Source organism: Rousettus aegyptiacus, unplaced genomic scaffold (genome assembly GCF_014176215.1).
Source record: "Rousettus aegyptiacus isolate mRouAeg1 unplaced genomic scaffold, mRouAeg1.p scaffold_m13_p_2, whole genome shotgun sequence".
Taxonomy (NCBI): Eukaryota; Metazoa; Chordata; class Mammalia; order Chiroptera; family Pteropodidae; genus Rousettus; species Rousettus aegyptiacus.
Window position 1 is genome coordinate 117,301,986 of NW_023416295.1, and position 17,582 is coordinate 117,319,567.

At 40.4% G+C, this 17,582-nt stretch overlaps 1 protein-coding gene across 2 annotated transcripts in view; it reads left to right on the plus strand.

Moving 5' to 3' along the window:
• Nucleotides 1-17,582, plus strand: part of CPM (carboxypeptidase M) — a 65,282-nt gene that overhangs the window by 25,169 nt on the left and 22,531 nt on the right. For both annotated transcript variants that reach the window (XM_016148464.2, XM_036237981.1), the window contains exon 3: nt 11,933-12,030. In XM_016148464.2, coding sequence (XP_016003950.2) covers nt 11,933-12,030 — 98 coding nt within the window. The remainder of the gene's footprint in view (nt 1-11,932; nt 12,031-17,582) is intronic.

The window sequence follows — 17,582 nt, forward strand, 5'->3', positions numbered from 1 at the left end:
GAAAAGACACTGGGGAGTGAATGTCCAGGGGAGAAAAGGTAAAATGATGGGGAAAGAAGGCTGTGGGCCTGTGGAACAGATTTGGGTCATAAAGGCTCTAGATAGGGACAGAGGCAGAAAGATGAGCCCCTGGCTGACCTTGCATCCTGGTTGCTACAGCAACTCAGGAAATACATGAAACATCTCAAATCCACAAAATGTCAGCTTCAGGAAACAAGCTAAAATGAATCAGAGATTGGATTCTGTGGTATTTCTAGTTGTAATAGAATTATTCACCCATCATCCTGGACAAAATTGAGTTTGGTTTAATACTTTATTTAAAAACACTCCAACCCTGGATTAATGATTGACTTGATTACCATTAATTCTGGCTACCAGAGGTTAATAAAAATGGATTGCGAGGTGTGTAGGCATGTTAATTAACCCTTTTTAGATTTGAGAAAGAGAATGTCGTGTGGCAGAAATAGGGATCACAAATGAACAAACCTTCCATACATATAATTTTTTAAAGGGGGTAGAGTGGGAACTAGTCTAGGCTAATCCACTCAGAATCACCTCAGTACCTTTCTTCCTTTGGCATGAGACTGATATGATTCTTTAGTGTCTGTGTTACACCAGTGAGTTTAGAAATACCGATTCGTCTATCATACATATGCTTGCTTACTATGTGCCGGATGCCTGTTCTAAGTGCTTTTCAAATGTTCATTTACTCCCTCTAACAACTCCATGAGGTACATTTATAAGCCTTATTTTACATATACGGAAACTGAAGCTCTAAAGAGTTCAATAAGGCACACAGGAAGTAGCAAAATCACAATTTGGACCTAGGTAGTCTGGTTCCAGGTAAGCAAAACCACTATGCTAATACTGCCTCCAAACTGGCTATTTTAGCAAATGCAGCAGGTGGGAAAGAAGTCCACTCTAATGAGCGCTCATGAGGCAGAGCTGAAAATCCAGTGTCAGGAAAAGATATTTGTCATGTCTCCATGGTTATCATCCCACCCTGGAAGGAGCCTCTGTAAAATTGAAAAACAGCCACCGCTCTGGGCCATCTGCACTCCAGACCAGCCCTCTGACAAAGTTCGGCCTTGTAATAAAAGTGGAGAAGAGCGCTGTGGCATATCCATGCAGGGATAGCTCTATTTATACTTCATTCTGGAAAGCACTGGTTCTCAATTTGGTTTGCATCACACAGTGGAATACTATACAGCCCCGAGAATGAATGATTTGCATTTACAAAACAGTATGAGTGAATCCACAATAGGGGATGGTGCCTGGAAGTAGGCATAAAGGGTGCTGGCTATACAACTGTGTGTTGAGTTAATAAAATCCACAGCTGTACAGTGTACAGTTTTCTATATGTATATTGTATTTCGCTAAAGAGTTTTTTTTTTTTTAATGGTGTGTATTATAGTCAGCTGAGTTATTGTAAAAAGTGCATTCTCCTGAGGTCACATCTAGAGCTTCCTATTCTGGGTGGTGCCCAAGAGTTTGCAGTTATAATAAATACCCGAGATTAATTCTTTTGCAAGTAGTCCAGAGATAATACTTGTAAGAAATACAGTGATGCTAGTCTGCTGTTGATCTGCTTAACTCTGGCCATCAACAGGACTATACATGCTGAGCAAAACAATTTTTGAGAATTACTAAACTCATGCAATACTATAGGATATGTCTTACATGATAAAAAAAAAAAACTACAAAAATGCAGAAACACTGTAGAAAATGCCTGCAATGAGCTTTCTCTGATTCCCTCTCATGCCTATATGAGAGATGTTTAAAAATATTCCTGCATTTTAATAGAAAGAGGATAAATTTCAGGCATGGCTCTATTCTACCAAAGTTTATCTTCATTAGATAGAAGTCGTCCATGTATGACTTCTACGTCCTTCCCTGCCTCTTCCCCTTCCACCCAAATGCAAAGCAATGGTTAAGACTGCTCCTCTCCAGCTTTTCCACTGGGCCATGTCATACCATTTCATGCCCGCTTATGTGTGTTAAATGGAAATAGGGACTTGATCAATGTATTATCACTGGTCTTCAAGAGCGATAGTTGGGCATGTCTCAAGGTATTGATCTAGTAGTAATTCTTTGGCTGAGTATTGCTGACTTGTTCAGGAATGAGAAAACCCTGGCAAATCTCGTTGCCCATCCTCTCTTAAGAATCTGCCTCAGGGGTGGCTCCATAGTGTAGTGGTTAGCATATCTGCTTTACATGCAGAAGGTCCTGGGTTCATGCCCCAGATGGAGCCATAGACCATACCCCAGGTGTGCCAGGCCCTGCCTTCAGAGATCCAGTTCTTAAGGGCAGATGGCAACATTCGTAGGTCAGGGGTGGAAGCGGGTTAGGGGGGAATTAAAGAGGAGAGGAAAAAAAAAGAATCTGCCTCATCTTTTCAGCCCAATCATTTGATTGAGTGTAGTGACGTGAAATAGGTGATAACTTGAATGAGATCCCTGTCTACAAATTTTTATACTCAGTTGAGTTAGTAGAGGCACACTATCAGAAAGGGTAAAGGCTGGCCGCCATGTGCTGCAAATGATGAGAGCTGTGATTGTGAGATGAACCAGGGCTACCTCAACTGATTGTGAGAAAGTGTATAATATTGTCAAAAAGTGTCCCTGGAATGGTTCCTCATATTCATTTGGATTTGTCACTAAGGTTTCCATGGAAAATAGGTGCCTCTCAAGAGGCCTAGCTTGCATCATAGATTTATGTGTGTGAAATCAATTCTAGGCCTCTGGCCCACTTTTTCTTGAGAAAAGTTTGCCAGTGAGCAATGTGCCATGTGACCAGGCTGCCTCATATGCTTTGCGAAACTGTCAAGGTATAAATTGTTAATTAAATATATACAGAGATCAAGATAAGATATGCTTTAATGGGTGAGTAAACTCAGGTGGCTTATTAACAGTTGCATTTCCTCAAGCTTTTTCAGAAGCAGGTATTTCTCAACCCACATTTTCGGTAAGGAACTGATCTGAGGTGCAAGCTAATTACATAGTTTAATGAGGCTGAAGAGTTGGGACTGGGATTCTGACCTTAAAATGCGCAATGCAGGTGGCCCATGTAATCCTGGGTCTTCTCTCGCAGACAGCCCAGAGCCTGAACGTTCAGCATTGCTCCTTTACACAGACTGAGCAAAAGCTGCAGTTACGTGTACAAGACGGCATTGTTAAAGCTATGGTCTTCGGCTTCAGACAGACTTACGATCAGTCAATTGTAAATACACAGCCAGAGAGACAGCTGAGAAACTTAGCCACTTCCAAAATAAATGCCGGTTCCTCTGTGTATACACAGGCCAGCTTTGCAGATAACATTAGCTTTGGATGGTAAGCAGTTAGTGCCTCAGAGCTTATAGACACAAAAGAAAGTAAACACATGACATTCCAGAAAGCACCTTCTCACTCATGCGTCTAATCTACTGTTGGAGAAGTGACCATTAATAATAGTTGCTTTTGTGGGTAGGGAAAGAGACATGGGAGATGAAGCTCTTGCTTTGTTTTGGGAGTTAGATGCATCAAGTTCTTTGTACTCAGAAAGCTAAGTATCTGTTGTACCTAAGGTAGTCACAGAGGCAGTCCTGTTTTCCACTGGAGGAATAGTGGGGAACAAACATCAATCTTAGAGTAAAACAAACAAACAAACAAAAAACAGTTCAGAGCCCAGGCTAGCTGAGACTGTTTCCTCATCTGTAAAATGAGAATAATAGTACCTGCCCTACCTATCTCCTGGGGTTTCTGTTGAAGATTAAGATGACGTGTGTGAAAATACTTCGGAAATTATATAAAATATCAGTATTTTAAGCAGATATGGTTTTCCTGAAATCTTTGAATTCTTCCTCAGATTCCATGATTATACCCTCTCCAAAATCCTAATAATCAAATTCTCCATGAAACACTGGAAAAATCTCAAATCAACAGAAATTTCCACTAACGCAGCTCAGCCTGTAATACTCCTCAGTCAGTGATCATTGTCAGTGGGTCTACCAAAAGCATCATTTGCCAGTTGCTTCGTAAGCTTGAGAAATGTGTCGATAGCTTCCGAAGGAAGGGCATCACAATGATATGAATGCGTAGGCCCGGGTTCTTGTTTCTTTCTTTCTTTTTTTATTTTTTTTTTGATTATATATTTATATTGATTTGGCAACAGTAGGTACTGCAAATTTAACATGCTGCTTTGTTACAGAAATTCATTAGCCCCAGCTCATGGTTTAAATGATCTAGAACTGTAAAGTTAAAGTATGCTTATATTCTTGGCTGTATTAGAAATGAATGCAGACAGAAATGAAGTAATCCTCATTTTCCCCACTCCTTGGAAAGAGGTCAAGTAACTCTCATATAGCTTCTTAAGTGTGTTGACAACAAATATACGTTATGATTTTGTGCAGGAATAAATTGAAAAGAACCTTGAAAGCCACAAACAGATGGTCCTTCATTGCTGTCCACTGGATAAAGCAGGGCCGCTCCTGAGTCCGTGTTCACCGGCCAGTGACGCTCGGGCCTTCTTTCTCTTATTTCTCAGCAGCCGCTACTCCTGCCTCACCTCTCCTTCCTCTCCTGTAATCGTCTGTGGCCTTGTTCTAACCAAAGCCCAAAGGGGAACGGTGATCAAATGGAGGCATGGAGAACAATTTTAACCATTTATGTTTCTCTTTCCCTGACCCAAAGTCCAATCTTGAGGAAGACATGGATGTCGTGGTTCAGTTGCGCACACCCGAGTTTTGCTGATCCCTTATTCTTAGCCTGTGCTAATCACTTGGCCTTTGCAAGATTACCGATTTGGTGACCAGAAGGCTCAAGGATCACCTAAATCGTATAATTTTAAAATATTTCTGTACTTTTTCTTCTGGTTGTATAAAAATAATTTTTTTAAAAAAATGACTATCCTTTAGTTAACATTCACATTTGCACTGAAATGATTTTTCTTTCTCAACATATGGGTATTTAACCAGACAATGTGCCTTGGCTTTCTGTAGTAATTTCTTAATCCCTTTAGCTTAAGTAGTAATTCCTTAATCCCTTTTTTTTAGTATAGTTCTGTGTTTTCAAAGGGAGAGGCAGCTGCGAATTTCTTACCTTGGGGCCTCCATTCCCTCACGGCTTCACTTTCAGGTGACCAACTCTTACCTCTCTTGATCCTGCATCTCACCTTAATAAGCTACAGAAGCCAGGAGATTAGGCCATGATTTTTTACTCCTTTTAAACCTTTTCCCCCAGCTTTTTACTTTGAAATTTTTCAAACCTATAAAAAAATTACAAAAATTATAGTAAAATAAATACAGTCTTCATGTAGATCCACCAGTTGTCACTATTTTGCAATATTTGCCTTTTCTCAAGAGCTCTACCTGTATATTTTGCTGAACTATTAGAAATGTTAAATAGATGCTTATTTACTAAATACTTCAGCGTGCACCATCTAAAAATGATTGTTTCTACCTAACCACAACACACCATTATTAAACTGAGAAAAGCAGTAACCATATATAAACAATATATTTCACTTTTAAAGTTCTCCAGCAATTCCAAGAATGCCTTATATAACTTTTTGCCTCTTAGAATCCAATCAAGGATTGGAAACACATTGCATATAGTGTCCTATCTCTTTAGTTTCATAATCTGGGATCGTTCCCCTGCCTTTTGCTGACATTGACCCACTCATATGGAACCAGTTTTATGTCATTGACTGATTCCTAATGAACCAGTTCCTCACTGACAAGCTCCTGGGTCGCCCTCTGTTAGAGATGGGTTGGAGTCTCCCCACGTCAGAGCCAGATTGGAAATCTTAATATAGTTAAGCCTGGACATAGTTAAAATCTGTGTGACAGCTTCAGTCACTTCAGCAACAGACCATGAAGGAAAATGCTGTGAAAGATGTGTTTATGCTTAACGTTTCAGCACAAACAGCCAAGGTGACCTGCTTCCTGCCCTGACCTTGTGGCAATGTGTGTTTGCGCTTCAGCACCATCCTCAGGCATTTTGTCTTGGGAATTCTGAATTGGACATGAAAAGTAAATTTACCTGATGTCTGCTGGTCTGAATGTTTGTGACAGTTTTTGTGCCGATTGATTTCGAAGGACATGTTTTCTCAAGATAGCCGCTGCTGCTTTCTGAATCCACACTTTAATTTTTAAAAATCTTCCGCAGGTATGGTCTATCTGAACTGATCTGCAGACCTTCTGGATCATGTGTTTCTTCTGACCGTCAGCCTGAGGTCTCCATCCATATGTTGTGGACACTTTATATTTGAAATTTTTCTTTAATCGCCCTGATGTTGTCATCTGCTAGGGCCTATAGTTTGTTATCAGTCGATTCTGCACACTTAAGGCCCTCAAACACACATGTGCTTACCATGTTTCTGGCACTGTTTGTAAAGATTGTCGGGATCAAATGAGATAGTAAAACCATGATGCGCAGACACCATTAATCCCATAACACAGAGGAGAAGCCGATTCACTCAGTTTAAGCAACTTGCCCAATGCCACGTGGCTATTAAATGGCAGAGCTAGGGTTTAAACCCTGGCAACTTGACTCTAGAACCTGTACACTTCATCGTCTTATAAGATGCCACTAAATGGTTACTGCATATTTTTTAAGAAATCTTAGATGCTGTTTTGAGGCAAATGGTGTGCTGCTAAAATATTGGTTTTGATGTCCTTACTAAACTATTGGTCTGTTTGTGAGATTTAAATCTCAGAACAGTGAGTAATACTAGTAAAAAGTCCACTTTTCTTAATCCCACATCTCCATCAAGTGTTCTAGTTTCAAGTCAAGTTTTGTTCTTAAAGGACCCTCATTTTAACAACTTCGGGGCTTTCGTTATCCTTCTGTCTGGACTCTGGCTTGCTTCACTTTCAAATGAAAGCCTTTTAGGGTACAAACTCAGGGAGTAGGATGGTAGAAAGAAAAAGTTTTATTCTCCAGAGCAGCTTGTGAGAAAACTAGTAAATTAATTGCCATTATTTCTTGTCACTGAAAGATGAGTTCTTAAATAGATAATAAGGATAAGCAGGCCTCCAGCAAACTGTCTTTTCTTTTCTTTTGGTCAAAGGGATCAGAATTGTCCTCGTCATAAATTATAGCTGTGTGACACCTGCAGGAACTCCTAAGAAATAAAAACACCAACTGAGAAGAAAGAACCAAAATATCAACACTGAACCAGAATGCGTCTGACCAACCATAAAAGAGAACCATTAATGGACAATAAATGTATAGTGCTAGTTGTGATTACTGTATGTTTTAAAATAAGATTTAAAAAATCTTTTTAAGTACTTTTTGTACTTTAACACTCCACTTGTTATGATTGCTGAACTCTCCTTCAAAAAGATGATCTGATTACGTTTGATTTCTCTCCCAAGGGACCAAAAAGGGAAGTTCTCAGCTTTTTATAGTATGAGGCCTCTAGAGGTCACTTAGGGGATTTAAGTTTCCCATCTCAACATGAAAAAAGACTAGAGGGGAACATAGGGAAATTATGATAGTTGGGACAAGAGAATTATGGCTAGTTTTTAAAACTCAATTTTTTTAACTTCTTGTAATTTTACCATTTACAGCTTAAAAATGAAAATTTTTAGAGGCAAGGGAATGGATTCATCAGTCTCTGACCTGGGAATGGAGTGGGAGGAAGGTAGAGCTTCCAGAGGAGAAAGCAGAGGCATTTCCTACAATCTTGTTTTGTTTGATGGTTAGTGATTAATGAGATAAGCTGCTCTGCTTCTCTGAGAGTCTTGACTGCCTTGAAATCAAAAAAGAAGAAAAAATATATTCTAATTCAATGCATCTTCAGATGTTTCCTTTCCTTTTTTTCAATTGAAAAAAAAGAAGTCCCTGAGCAAACAGAAGAACCCTGATTTAGAAACTGAGCTCCCCAAGCCTCTCCATTCACCTATTCAGGAAGAAATGAAATGGAAACTAACATCTACATTTCTTAGGTATCATTTCAAAACATTAGTGCCATGGGGGCAAATGCATAAGCAAATAAAATCCCTTCTCCTCATGCTGTCGGAAGAACGAAGCCAGTGTTTGGTTTTGATCTCAGCACTTTCTTGTATAGAAATGCTCCAAGAAGGTCCATCTACTCAAGAATTGATCTAGAAAATTGGATTCTTTCCAGACTCCACCCCAGGTGTCACTTTGTAGACCAGCTGCAGACCTTTCTATCAATACTGGAAAACAACTCCATTTGATCTCCGAAGCAGTAGCGATCCTGGTTCCAACTGGACTTCCTTAGCTGTTCATTTAGCCGGTCATTTTTCATTCATTCAGCAATGTTTATTAGTCATCTGCTATGTATGTGCCAGGCACTACACTAGGTGCTGCAAGCACAGATGTACACAATCCCTTGCCAACAGGAAAGCCTGCAGTTTCAGTAAGTGTTAGGGAAGGGGTTGCAGAAGTACTATGGGAGTTCAAAAGGGAGAGTATCTCCAGCTGGTAAGGGAAGGGATAGGACTGAGGGAGAAGAAAGGTAAGAAAGGAGTTGGATGGAAGGGGCTTTTGGTTGAGCCTTGAAAAGGCGGGTAGAAGTTGGCCTCTTTGATCAAGTAGACTAAGGACTGATTATCCACTCAGAAAAAAGAGCTTCCATTAAAGGTGTCAAGGCAGATGGTTGGCTCCTTTTGGAGCCAACACATAAGAATGGCTAGAGCCACGTGTATGGGAGGCTTACGGCAGGAAGCGGACAGTCCATGAGAGGTCAAGTGCGCCATGCTGTGGGGTGGGGGTCTAGTTTGATGCCATGAAGAGCCATTGCAGGATAAGCAGTGGAGCCACATGATCTGACTCACATACCACTAACCCACCAATAATGGAAAGTTTATCAAACGTGCGTCTTTTGGACTTCATTTTTTCAAATGACGAAAGTGATATCAGATAGACAAAGTGATTTTCTTGGCAATATGATCAGTTAGGGATTTACATTTGTTTCAGCTGACTAAATGTCAGGCTCAGAATAGGCATTCAGTGCCTGTTTGTTGAGTGAACAAGTGAGAAAATGAAGAGTTAAGCCTTTATGTGAGATGGGCACTTGCACAATGGAGATGTATCTGATTTTTTAAAAATTCAAACCCAGATGTACGAAGGAGTCTGGTCATCTTGGGAAGGCTGGAGTTGCAGGTGGCAGCGCTGGCTGCCGCTTTTAACTTGGCCCCATAGCAGTGGTTTAGCCAGTCTGTGAGGTCCGTTTTCTGGTTCCTGATGTCGGACAGGCCCGCGTTCCAGCACGTTACTGGACTGCTGTTGGTCTCGGCGTGTGTCAGTGCGTCCTGAAAAGGCCTCCTCTGCTCACCTTGCTTGAGATCACCCCGCTCTACTTACCATGTGGCAAGTATTTAGGTGCTTAAAGATCGACTGCCTCCCGCATCTATCTGGGCATTCGCTGCCTCACTCTCAGCAGCTTTCAAACTCAGTGGGCCTCAGAATTATCAAGGGAGCCTGATAAATGCAGATTTCAGGCTTTGCCCCTAGAGTTCAATTTAGGAGATGGATCTGAGGGATTGCAATTTTACAAGGATCTAGGTGATTCCGATGTAGGAATGACACTTTTCCCATTCCTGCCTGTTGAAGCTATACCTAATTTGCCAAGCTTTTCCTTCTTTTTCCTGAACTTCTACAGTATTTCGTGGCACTTATTGTCTGCTTTCTTGTCTTGTGAATCCTTTCAAATTGTAAGACTTCTTGATCCTTCTCGATCCCAGTTGGGCACCCATATCACATCCCTGAGACTTGTGTCGAGCCCCGAGTGAGTTTCTGAATACAGATACTGAAATATTTGGAATCCAAGTTTTGTTTATTTTGTAGTGAGAAGAAAGAGGCCAAGCATCTCAGAATTCTTTAGCACACCTGATATTAGTGAGAACTTTGGGGAATGAAGGTAACCTTTGCAACCCTAAAGGAAAAAAAAAATCTTGTTTAAATTACCCTTACCTTGGCAATCAGACTATGAAAAGTATGTAGTTTGTCCTTTGTGCATTTACTCTGGTATAAGCCAGAGACGGCCAGTGGTCATTGGAGAGGCTGATTAAAATCCTTCAAGAGCCTTGTCTTTCCTAAAGCATTGTATGAATATCTTCCAGGTTTATTGGTTGGTTTCATTCTCAGGCTTTGTGCCATTGAGGTTATTTAAGGTGAGTTTCTCATCTAGCAGTTCACTTAGGGGTCATTGTGCTAAAATTGAGATTGAGTTACCCACCAAAGTACTTCTTCACTTAGGTTTTATTGTTTCGACTTTCCTTCTTCTTTAAACCAAATAGTATTGGCTATCCATATTAAGTCAGGTTTTCATCTTCTTATACTGTCCTTTATGTAACGGGCCAGCTGGTACAGATACAGAGCTGGTAAATATTATGTTAAGATGATACTTAAGTTTTTCCCTTGCCCACGAGTGAACTAGACTATAGTCCATATAAATCTATGATTATTCTAGCTTTAAAAGCATTAACAGCTACCTAAAATAATTCCCTAGAAGGAAACCTAAAGAGCCAAGTTTAAGAGCTCACTCCTCAGAAAAAGCTCTTGCTTGCTTAACATGAAAGTGTTATCTCTGTAGAATTGACTCCAGATGACCTGAAAATTGATATTATTGGGGAATGGAAGGCTCTGGTTAGTGAAATAGTTCTGGAGGGAGATGACTGGGTGGACAGTTCTTGTCCACATGGCAAACTCAGAATCCTTCTTCAGAACCCTATTCAGAAGTCAGCCCTAAATCCCTACATCTGTAAGGTTTTACATGATCCTTGGAAAAAGTTAACCATTTCTTCTTTTATTCTATATCTATAATACCTGATCTTATATGTCACAGCCTAGTGTAGTTATATGTTTGCATGTTGCTCTTCTCCACTAAATCAAAATCCCACTGGGTGTAGAGAGAGTGACCTATCTGTACAGTCTAGCCTCCTGGTTAAATGCCTGGATAAAGTAGTACTAAATAAGTATGTGGTATGAATGAATGAATGAATGAATGAGGATTCTGCCCTGAACCTATGGCATCAATCAGAGAAACTGCATTTTGGGGGTATTTTGTGAGAATTCCTGGCATTGCTAAATTTGAAGCATCACCCTGTCATAACAAATTTCCCTAAAATATTTTTATAAGAATAAATGGTGAAAAAGACAAGTTCAGTATCTGCTTCTCCCTGGATTTCTCATGGCAAGTGAGTGTTCCCAGCCTGTGAGACCCCTGATTTAAGGGACTAGATCTGAAGTTCTGCAGAAGCCTGTTCTACATTAGCCCATTATGGCTGTTAAATTCCTTTCCTGGGCTCATGAATTCCACAGAAGGCCTAGTCTCTGCCATTCCTTTTCCAGATCACACCAACTGTGGCAGAGTTAGGGCTTAGAAGTTTTCCTAGGGGTATAATCAGGCTGGCCTGTGGTTCCCGGTTTTCCTGACAAGACTGGTGAGCACCGAGGACACTCACTGCGAAGGAGCCGAGTTCCATCAGTGTTCGAATAAAAGATTCGGGACATCTTACTTAGAAAACTATCTCCCTCCTGAGTTACATATTTTATTGCTGTTGCTTTTTTCTACTTTCCTTGCACGGAGAGTTTCGGCACCCTCTCTGTCAACCAACTCCAATTTGAGTTTGTGTGATTGTGTGAATTAGCAAGATCGTCTTTATAAAGCACAAGGAACTCAGAGCAGCGTATATAAATACTTTGGAAAAATAAGATCTACGTAGCCTGATGAGTCTTCAGTTCTTAAAAATCACATTCGAAAATAGTAAGTTAAGTATTTGCTTAAATTGAAAGGGTTTTGGCTGGCAGTTAACTAGGAGCATTTTAAGCACAGAAGTGTTAGTCATATGAACATTAGTCATCATGAGCCATTAATCAGGTGGGAGACCCAGCGTCATTTGTTTCCTTTTGTCATTCACCCAGAGTTCATTCGTCATCTTAAAAGACAACTTACTTTTCTACCTTTTCCTTCCCTTTAAAGGCAGAAACCTGTGGGTTCTTGTTGTGGGGCGCTCACCAAAGGAACACAGAATTGGGATTCCGGAGTTCAAATATGTGGCAAATATGCATGGAGATGAGGTATGTATGTGACTTGAATATCTGAAATATCACCAAAGTTCCCCTCAGGCCTCTCAGGTTCTGTGTTAATGCCAAGGAGGCAGCACAAATTGTAGCAAAGACTCTGGAAAGGTCATCCTGTTAGGCCTTCTGAGAGAATTTGCGGAACCAGGGCCCAGCCGCTACTGCAGCCATTTGGTTGTCCACCCAGTGCCCTGCTAGGGTAACCTGAGCTCATTTTGTGTTGGGGCTGGTAGAACAACAGTGCCAGCCGAGTCCCTGAACTCCTTCTGGGTTGATTTTTTTTCCCATCCTGGTCAGCATCAAGGTGACCCAGCGAAGGAGCTTATAGCCTATTTGAACTCAAAACAATCAGAAGACTAAGTAGCAATCCAAACTCCTAATATCTGGCTCTTTGAATGCTTTTGTCACTTGCTCTTAATCAAATACTCAATGTTTACAATGCTCAAGTTTAGACAATCAGTCTTAGGATTCTCTTTTAATTAATGTCACTCCAATAAATTTAATTTAAAATATAGCTTTATAGAAGTAAAAAACTTAGGGTTCTTTCATACCTATCATTCTGCAAACATTCTTAAATTCCATGTCCTGCCTCTTTTCCAACTTAGCAGGGTTCTACTTTTGTCTTGTTTTATATTACATATTTTATACTTTGCAAAATGCCCTTTTACCACTTCTTCCTGCCCAGCTGTTCTTGCAGGGCATTTGAAGATGCTTACCTCTATTTCTCACCTTACTTCTTCAGAGTATTTGAAGACTATGACAACTGCACTATTTTCTATTCACCAGGACTCCACACAACTAGGTAATCAAGTGTAAGGGCAAAATAGCTGCCAGTCATCACAGCAGAGATCATTTATGTATAAATAATGTGTAACACCCTATAACACACACAATTCTAAGAACGTCAAAGTAAATGTATATTCCAGTTAGTACAACTAGCTGGCTTGTTAAAACACTTCTGAATTTGCAGCAGTGTGGGTGTCATGCTCTAATCAAGTGCTGAACTTCCTGTCATAGCCTGACCCTCCCCAAACGTAGGCTCTATAGAATAGGATCCACCCCTCATGACACACACAGCCTGTCCTTTCCAGGCACGCTGCCCAACCTGTCCTGTCCTGTGAGCACACTTCTTGCAGCTGGAGCTAAGATACAAACACCTGCCTGTAAGAAAGGGGTTGATCTTTGAACCTTATTTGTGGGTGGGAGTTCAATTGCCCTGTGACTTTTTTGAGTATAATGGGCTGTGCTTTAAAAAACTTAATATTCCAGGAAGCCTGACCAAAGTTGTTTATAATAAAACAACTATTCATTACACACAGCAGCCCAGACTCCTTTCCCTTTTGCTATTTAGCCTATCAACCAAGGTCCTGTGGAATCCATTTTTAGTAAAAGACATACAGCACTCATTGATTTTAGCAATTTATTTATCGAATTCCTGGCAGAAGTTGTGGCCTGCTACTCAGAAATTAATTCTCAGAACTGAAACTTCCAAAGATAAACAAGTGTCCTTTCCCTCATTTACCTCCGAAGTTGTTTTTTCCTTCCATGCACTTTCCCAAATTTCTGGTATCATCTTGCTTTCTGGGTAGTTAATGTATCCCATCGAATCAGGGCTCTCTAGTTCACTATGATCCTTTGAGGAATGCTAAAGACTGAGAGTAGGCAGGGGGTTAAGTCCCAATGTGTTTTGGGGTGGGGACCTGAAGTCCTATTATCCCCTTTGTGTCCGAGCTGGGAGCAGTGTCTAGGGATGCTATGGGCCATTGAGAAACTTATTATCCTGAATTTGAGATCTTATAAATTCCGCACTCCTGGTACCATTAGGAGCTGAGGAAAGTGATGGTTTAACCCAGCAACAGAGAAATCACGCCGGGTAGAGGGTCTAACCATCTTACTCATCCTTCTTCTCTCAGATCTTCTGGAATTGAAAGAGCATTTTCAAGAACCCACTATGAAAGAGCCGCATGGCAAACATTTTAGGGCCATGGTTCTTAACCTCCTTTGGATGGAGCCCTTGCTATTCTGGCACAAACTATGAATGTTGACCTCAGGGCCTATGGCTCTTCTTAGGGGTTGTGGACCTCATGTGGAGAGTCCTTGTGGGGGGCACATGGCAGCAGGGACAGAATGGACTACATTATTAGAAAATGTTTCCTCTTTTCCTTGGACCCCACCCGTTGTGTTGCACACTTAATGCCACGGCTAGATGACAGTAGCATCAGCGATATCAAGACGACTCAATTCTGTTGATCATACCTGCATTTTCCCCCCATGAATTTTTACCTTACCTAATTATGGCTTGTTTTAAAATTAGGTCTTTTTTTAAAATTAAAAATAATCTATTATTACAAAATCAGCATATGCACATCCAGAAGAAAAAAAGATAAACAAGAAACATTGAACTACTGGCCTTTCAAAAATTAGGACTGTTAATTCCTTATTATTTATCCTTCTAGATATTTGCATGTATGTGCCTGCAGTTTTACCAAATGAACTATGCTAATTTGCTCTTCGTACTATTTTTAAAGTTAATACTAGCTCCCCTCTCCTGTCAATAAATCTTTATCCTATCTTTTCATTATATTCCACTTTCTAGTTCTTCCAATTGTCCTTAAAATGTCTCCAAAATTGCCCAAGTCAGGACCTAGCTTAGGACCATAAATCAATCATATTTGGTTAATATATTCCTTGAATCTCTTTTAATCTAGCATTTAAAGACTCATTTCATGACATTAGACTTAATACAGACCCAATCAGTTTGTCTGTCTTGCAGAATGTCCCATACTCTGGATATTTCGTTTCCTTCCTTATTGTTTCATCGAACTTGTGTCTCCAGCCCCTCTGTTTAGGAAGTTAGATCTAAAGGTTTATTAGATTTAGGTGAAATATTTTTGGCTAATGTATATCTTAGGAATTGTGAAGATGAGTTAATTTGGTTGATGCTGAAGGTTCAAGCTAATTAGCCTGACTAAGGAATGCAAAAAAGCAAACTGCAGGCAGCAGAATCAACTTAAAATGGCCCATTTACAAGCAAGTGTTGTTACAAAAGAAGTGCAGTTAAATTTACTCTCGTATGATGTTTTTCATATTATCTTCAGTCACCTTGCTGTTGGCTCACATTCTTTAGATGACACCAGCTTGTTATGCCACATTGATCAGGCTGGCAAGTTACCTTCTACACAGTGCATTGCAAGAAAATAACTGTACCCAGCATTTATTGAACACAGACTACACCAAGTGCTTTGTGGGCATCGTTTCTTTTGACCACTTCTGCAGGAGGCATGTTTGTTAATACACATACCGAGAAGGGCGCCCAGGTTTGGTCACAGCAGTCTGAGACCGGAGCCTGAGCACTGAGCTCTGCCTCCTGTACTCTTTCACTGCTTTTGGAGTGTTCCGATTTTATTGTTTTCACTTTTACATGTAGATCTTGATCTATTTCAAATTAATTTCATTTAGATGGATAGTTCCAGTGCCATTCAATGAGAAGATTTGGGCTCATTTATCATGTAAAAGAGTAGCAAGCTCTTAGAGTAACACGGGAATGAATATCAAGTTGCCTATTTCCGTCCCTTTCTTTTTCCTACTGCCTGACTTCCTCTCCTTGACTGCTGTGGAATCACACCGGGCAGCTAACAGGTTTGATAAGCCTTTGCCACCCAATGTTCATGCTGTTTCAGAACATCGTGGGAGTAATATTCCTGAGTTTCTGCCTTTCTCATTTTAAGGCTAGGAGGTGTGCTTCTGGACCACCCACTTCCTCCTTTGCACACACGTTGGTGCGCTGCACTGCAGAAGCCCCACTTCTGGGTTTAATTTTACAAGCTCCTAAGTAGCAGTGCTGACACGTCTGAAGTCTAATAATTGTTTTTAGTTGGAAGAGATGATACCAGCACACACTGAGTGGGGCTTCCTAAAGCCATCCCCTCCCTCCACAAACATTCACAGTGTTTGGGAGCGGGGTCTTTTTCCCCTCCTGCTCTCCTTCCCGCATCCTGCGGCAGGCTAACTTCGTGGTAAATTTATAACCCAATATCTACAATCAGAGCTTTACTGACAACTGAGAACATCTAATTCTTTCCGCCTTATGTGGGTTCCGGACAATTGCCTGGGAGAATCGCTCTTTGTCTTTCCTCGAGCCCTCCCCTCTCTTGTTCCGTGCCTGTCTTCTACCCCAATTTTTTTAAACTTTGTAGAAAAAACTCTTATACTTGGGTAATCTCTAGATTGTTAAAACATATCTAACTCCTCTCTAATGGTGATATTGATGTGAAGCCTGACTGTGTGCTTAAGAAGTTGGGTGCCAGCTGTTTTTAACTAATATAGTAAAAGGCAAAGTACAGGTCAGAGGCCGGGTTCACAAGGCTCCCTTGACCTCAGGGCCCACGGTCGTGTGTAATATGGGGGTAAATGTTCAATATGTGTTTGTTAAACTTAAGTGAATTGACAATTCTGATATTTTTTTCCGGAGATTTTTTAAAGCTTCTGTTTCTTAAACGTCCATGAATTATTTTTTCTGTAATGGTTTATCTGAGTATAGACTTTTGAAATGTCCACATCATGCTTAGAATTTCACATTTGGTGGCATTTGTTTATAGTTTATTGTATTCCATATATAGGTTGATGGGAAAATAATAGTGACCATATTTTTCAACTTTAAAATAAAGGATAAATTTATTTTCACATACTTTCTAAGTGTAGGAGACAGGTATGAGATGTAGTTTGTATGTATAGATGTTTGTATCTGAAATGTATTCTAATGCTTACATGAATAATAGGACATAATATCTGAAATTTTGCCTGTGCTAGAAAATCTTGGGTGTGTAGTCAACATGCAGCAGAGTTTCCAAACTTACTAAAACAAAATAAAACAAAAAATTAAAGCTCATCTTTCCAAATGCACTTTCCAAGTTCTTTCTTCCACCACTATGCCGGATGATAACAAAATGCCCTCAGTTATACAGTGTGGCTTTGGATGATTCTTTCTTTTTGGATTTAGACAGAACTAATCTTTATTCCGGATGAAGTGTCTAACTCTTTTTAAACATGTATCAAATTCCTCATGTAACCATCTCTTTTTTCTTCATCTCCCATTTGGTGGAGCTGGTCCAGGATGGCCAGAAATCCCAAGTCTTCGGCATGATCAGAATTGCTAATCTCACTCCTATAAAATGCATTCAGTATTGAAAATCCTTTAAATGAAATAACTTGATCATTTGTGCATCACCTCTCACTAAGCACCTAAGTCCTTATGTTTTCAAAAAGTTCCTGAATAGTCTTGACCTTGTAATGGATTTGTCAACAGTAACAACAGTCAATTTTGAATGCAAAATGTACCAGGATCTGGGCAAGATAGCAAGGCTACAGAGAAAGCCCTTAGGATCCCTGCCCTCAAGGCCTTACATGGTGGAGTGGCTGGTCAGGCCACTGTCATGTAAGTGAGCAGTAAAGGGACAGCACAGGTGAGGAGAGTTGCGGGACCACAAAGGCAGGTCTTGAAACCCAGACTTTGGGAGATCAGGGAAAAGTGTGCTAGATGACGTAATATT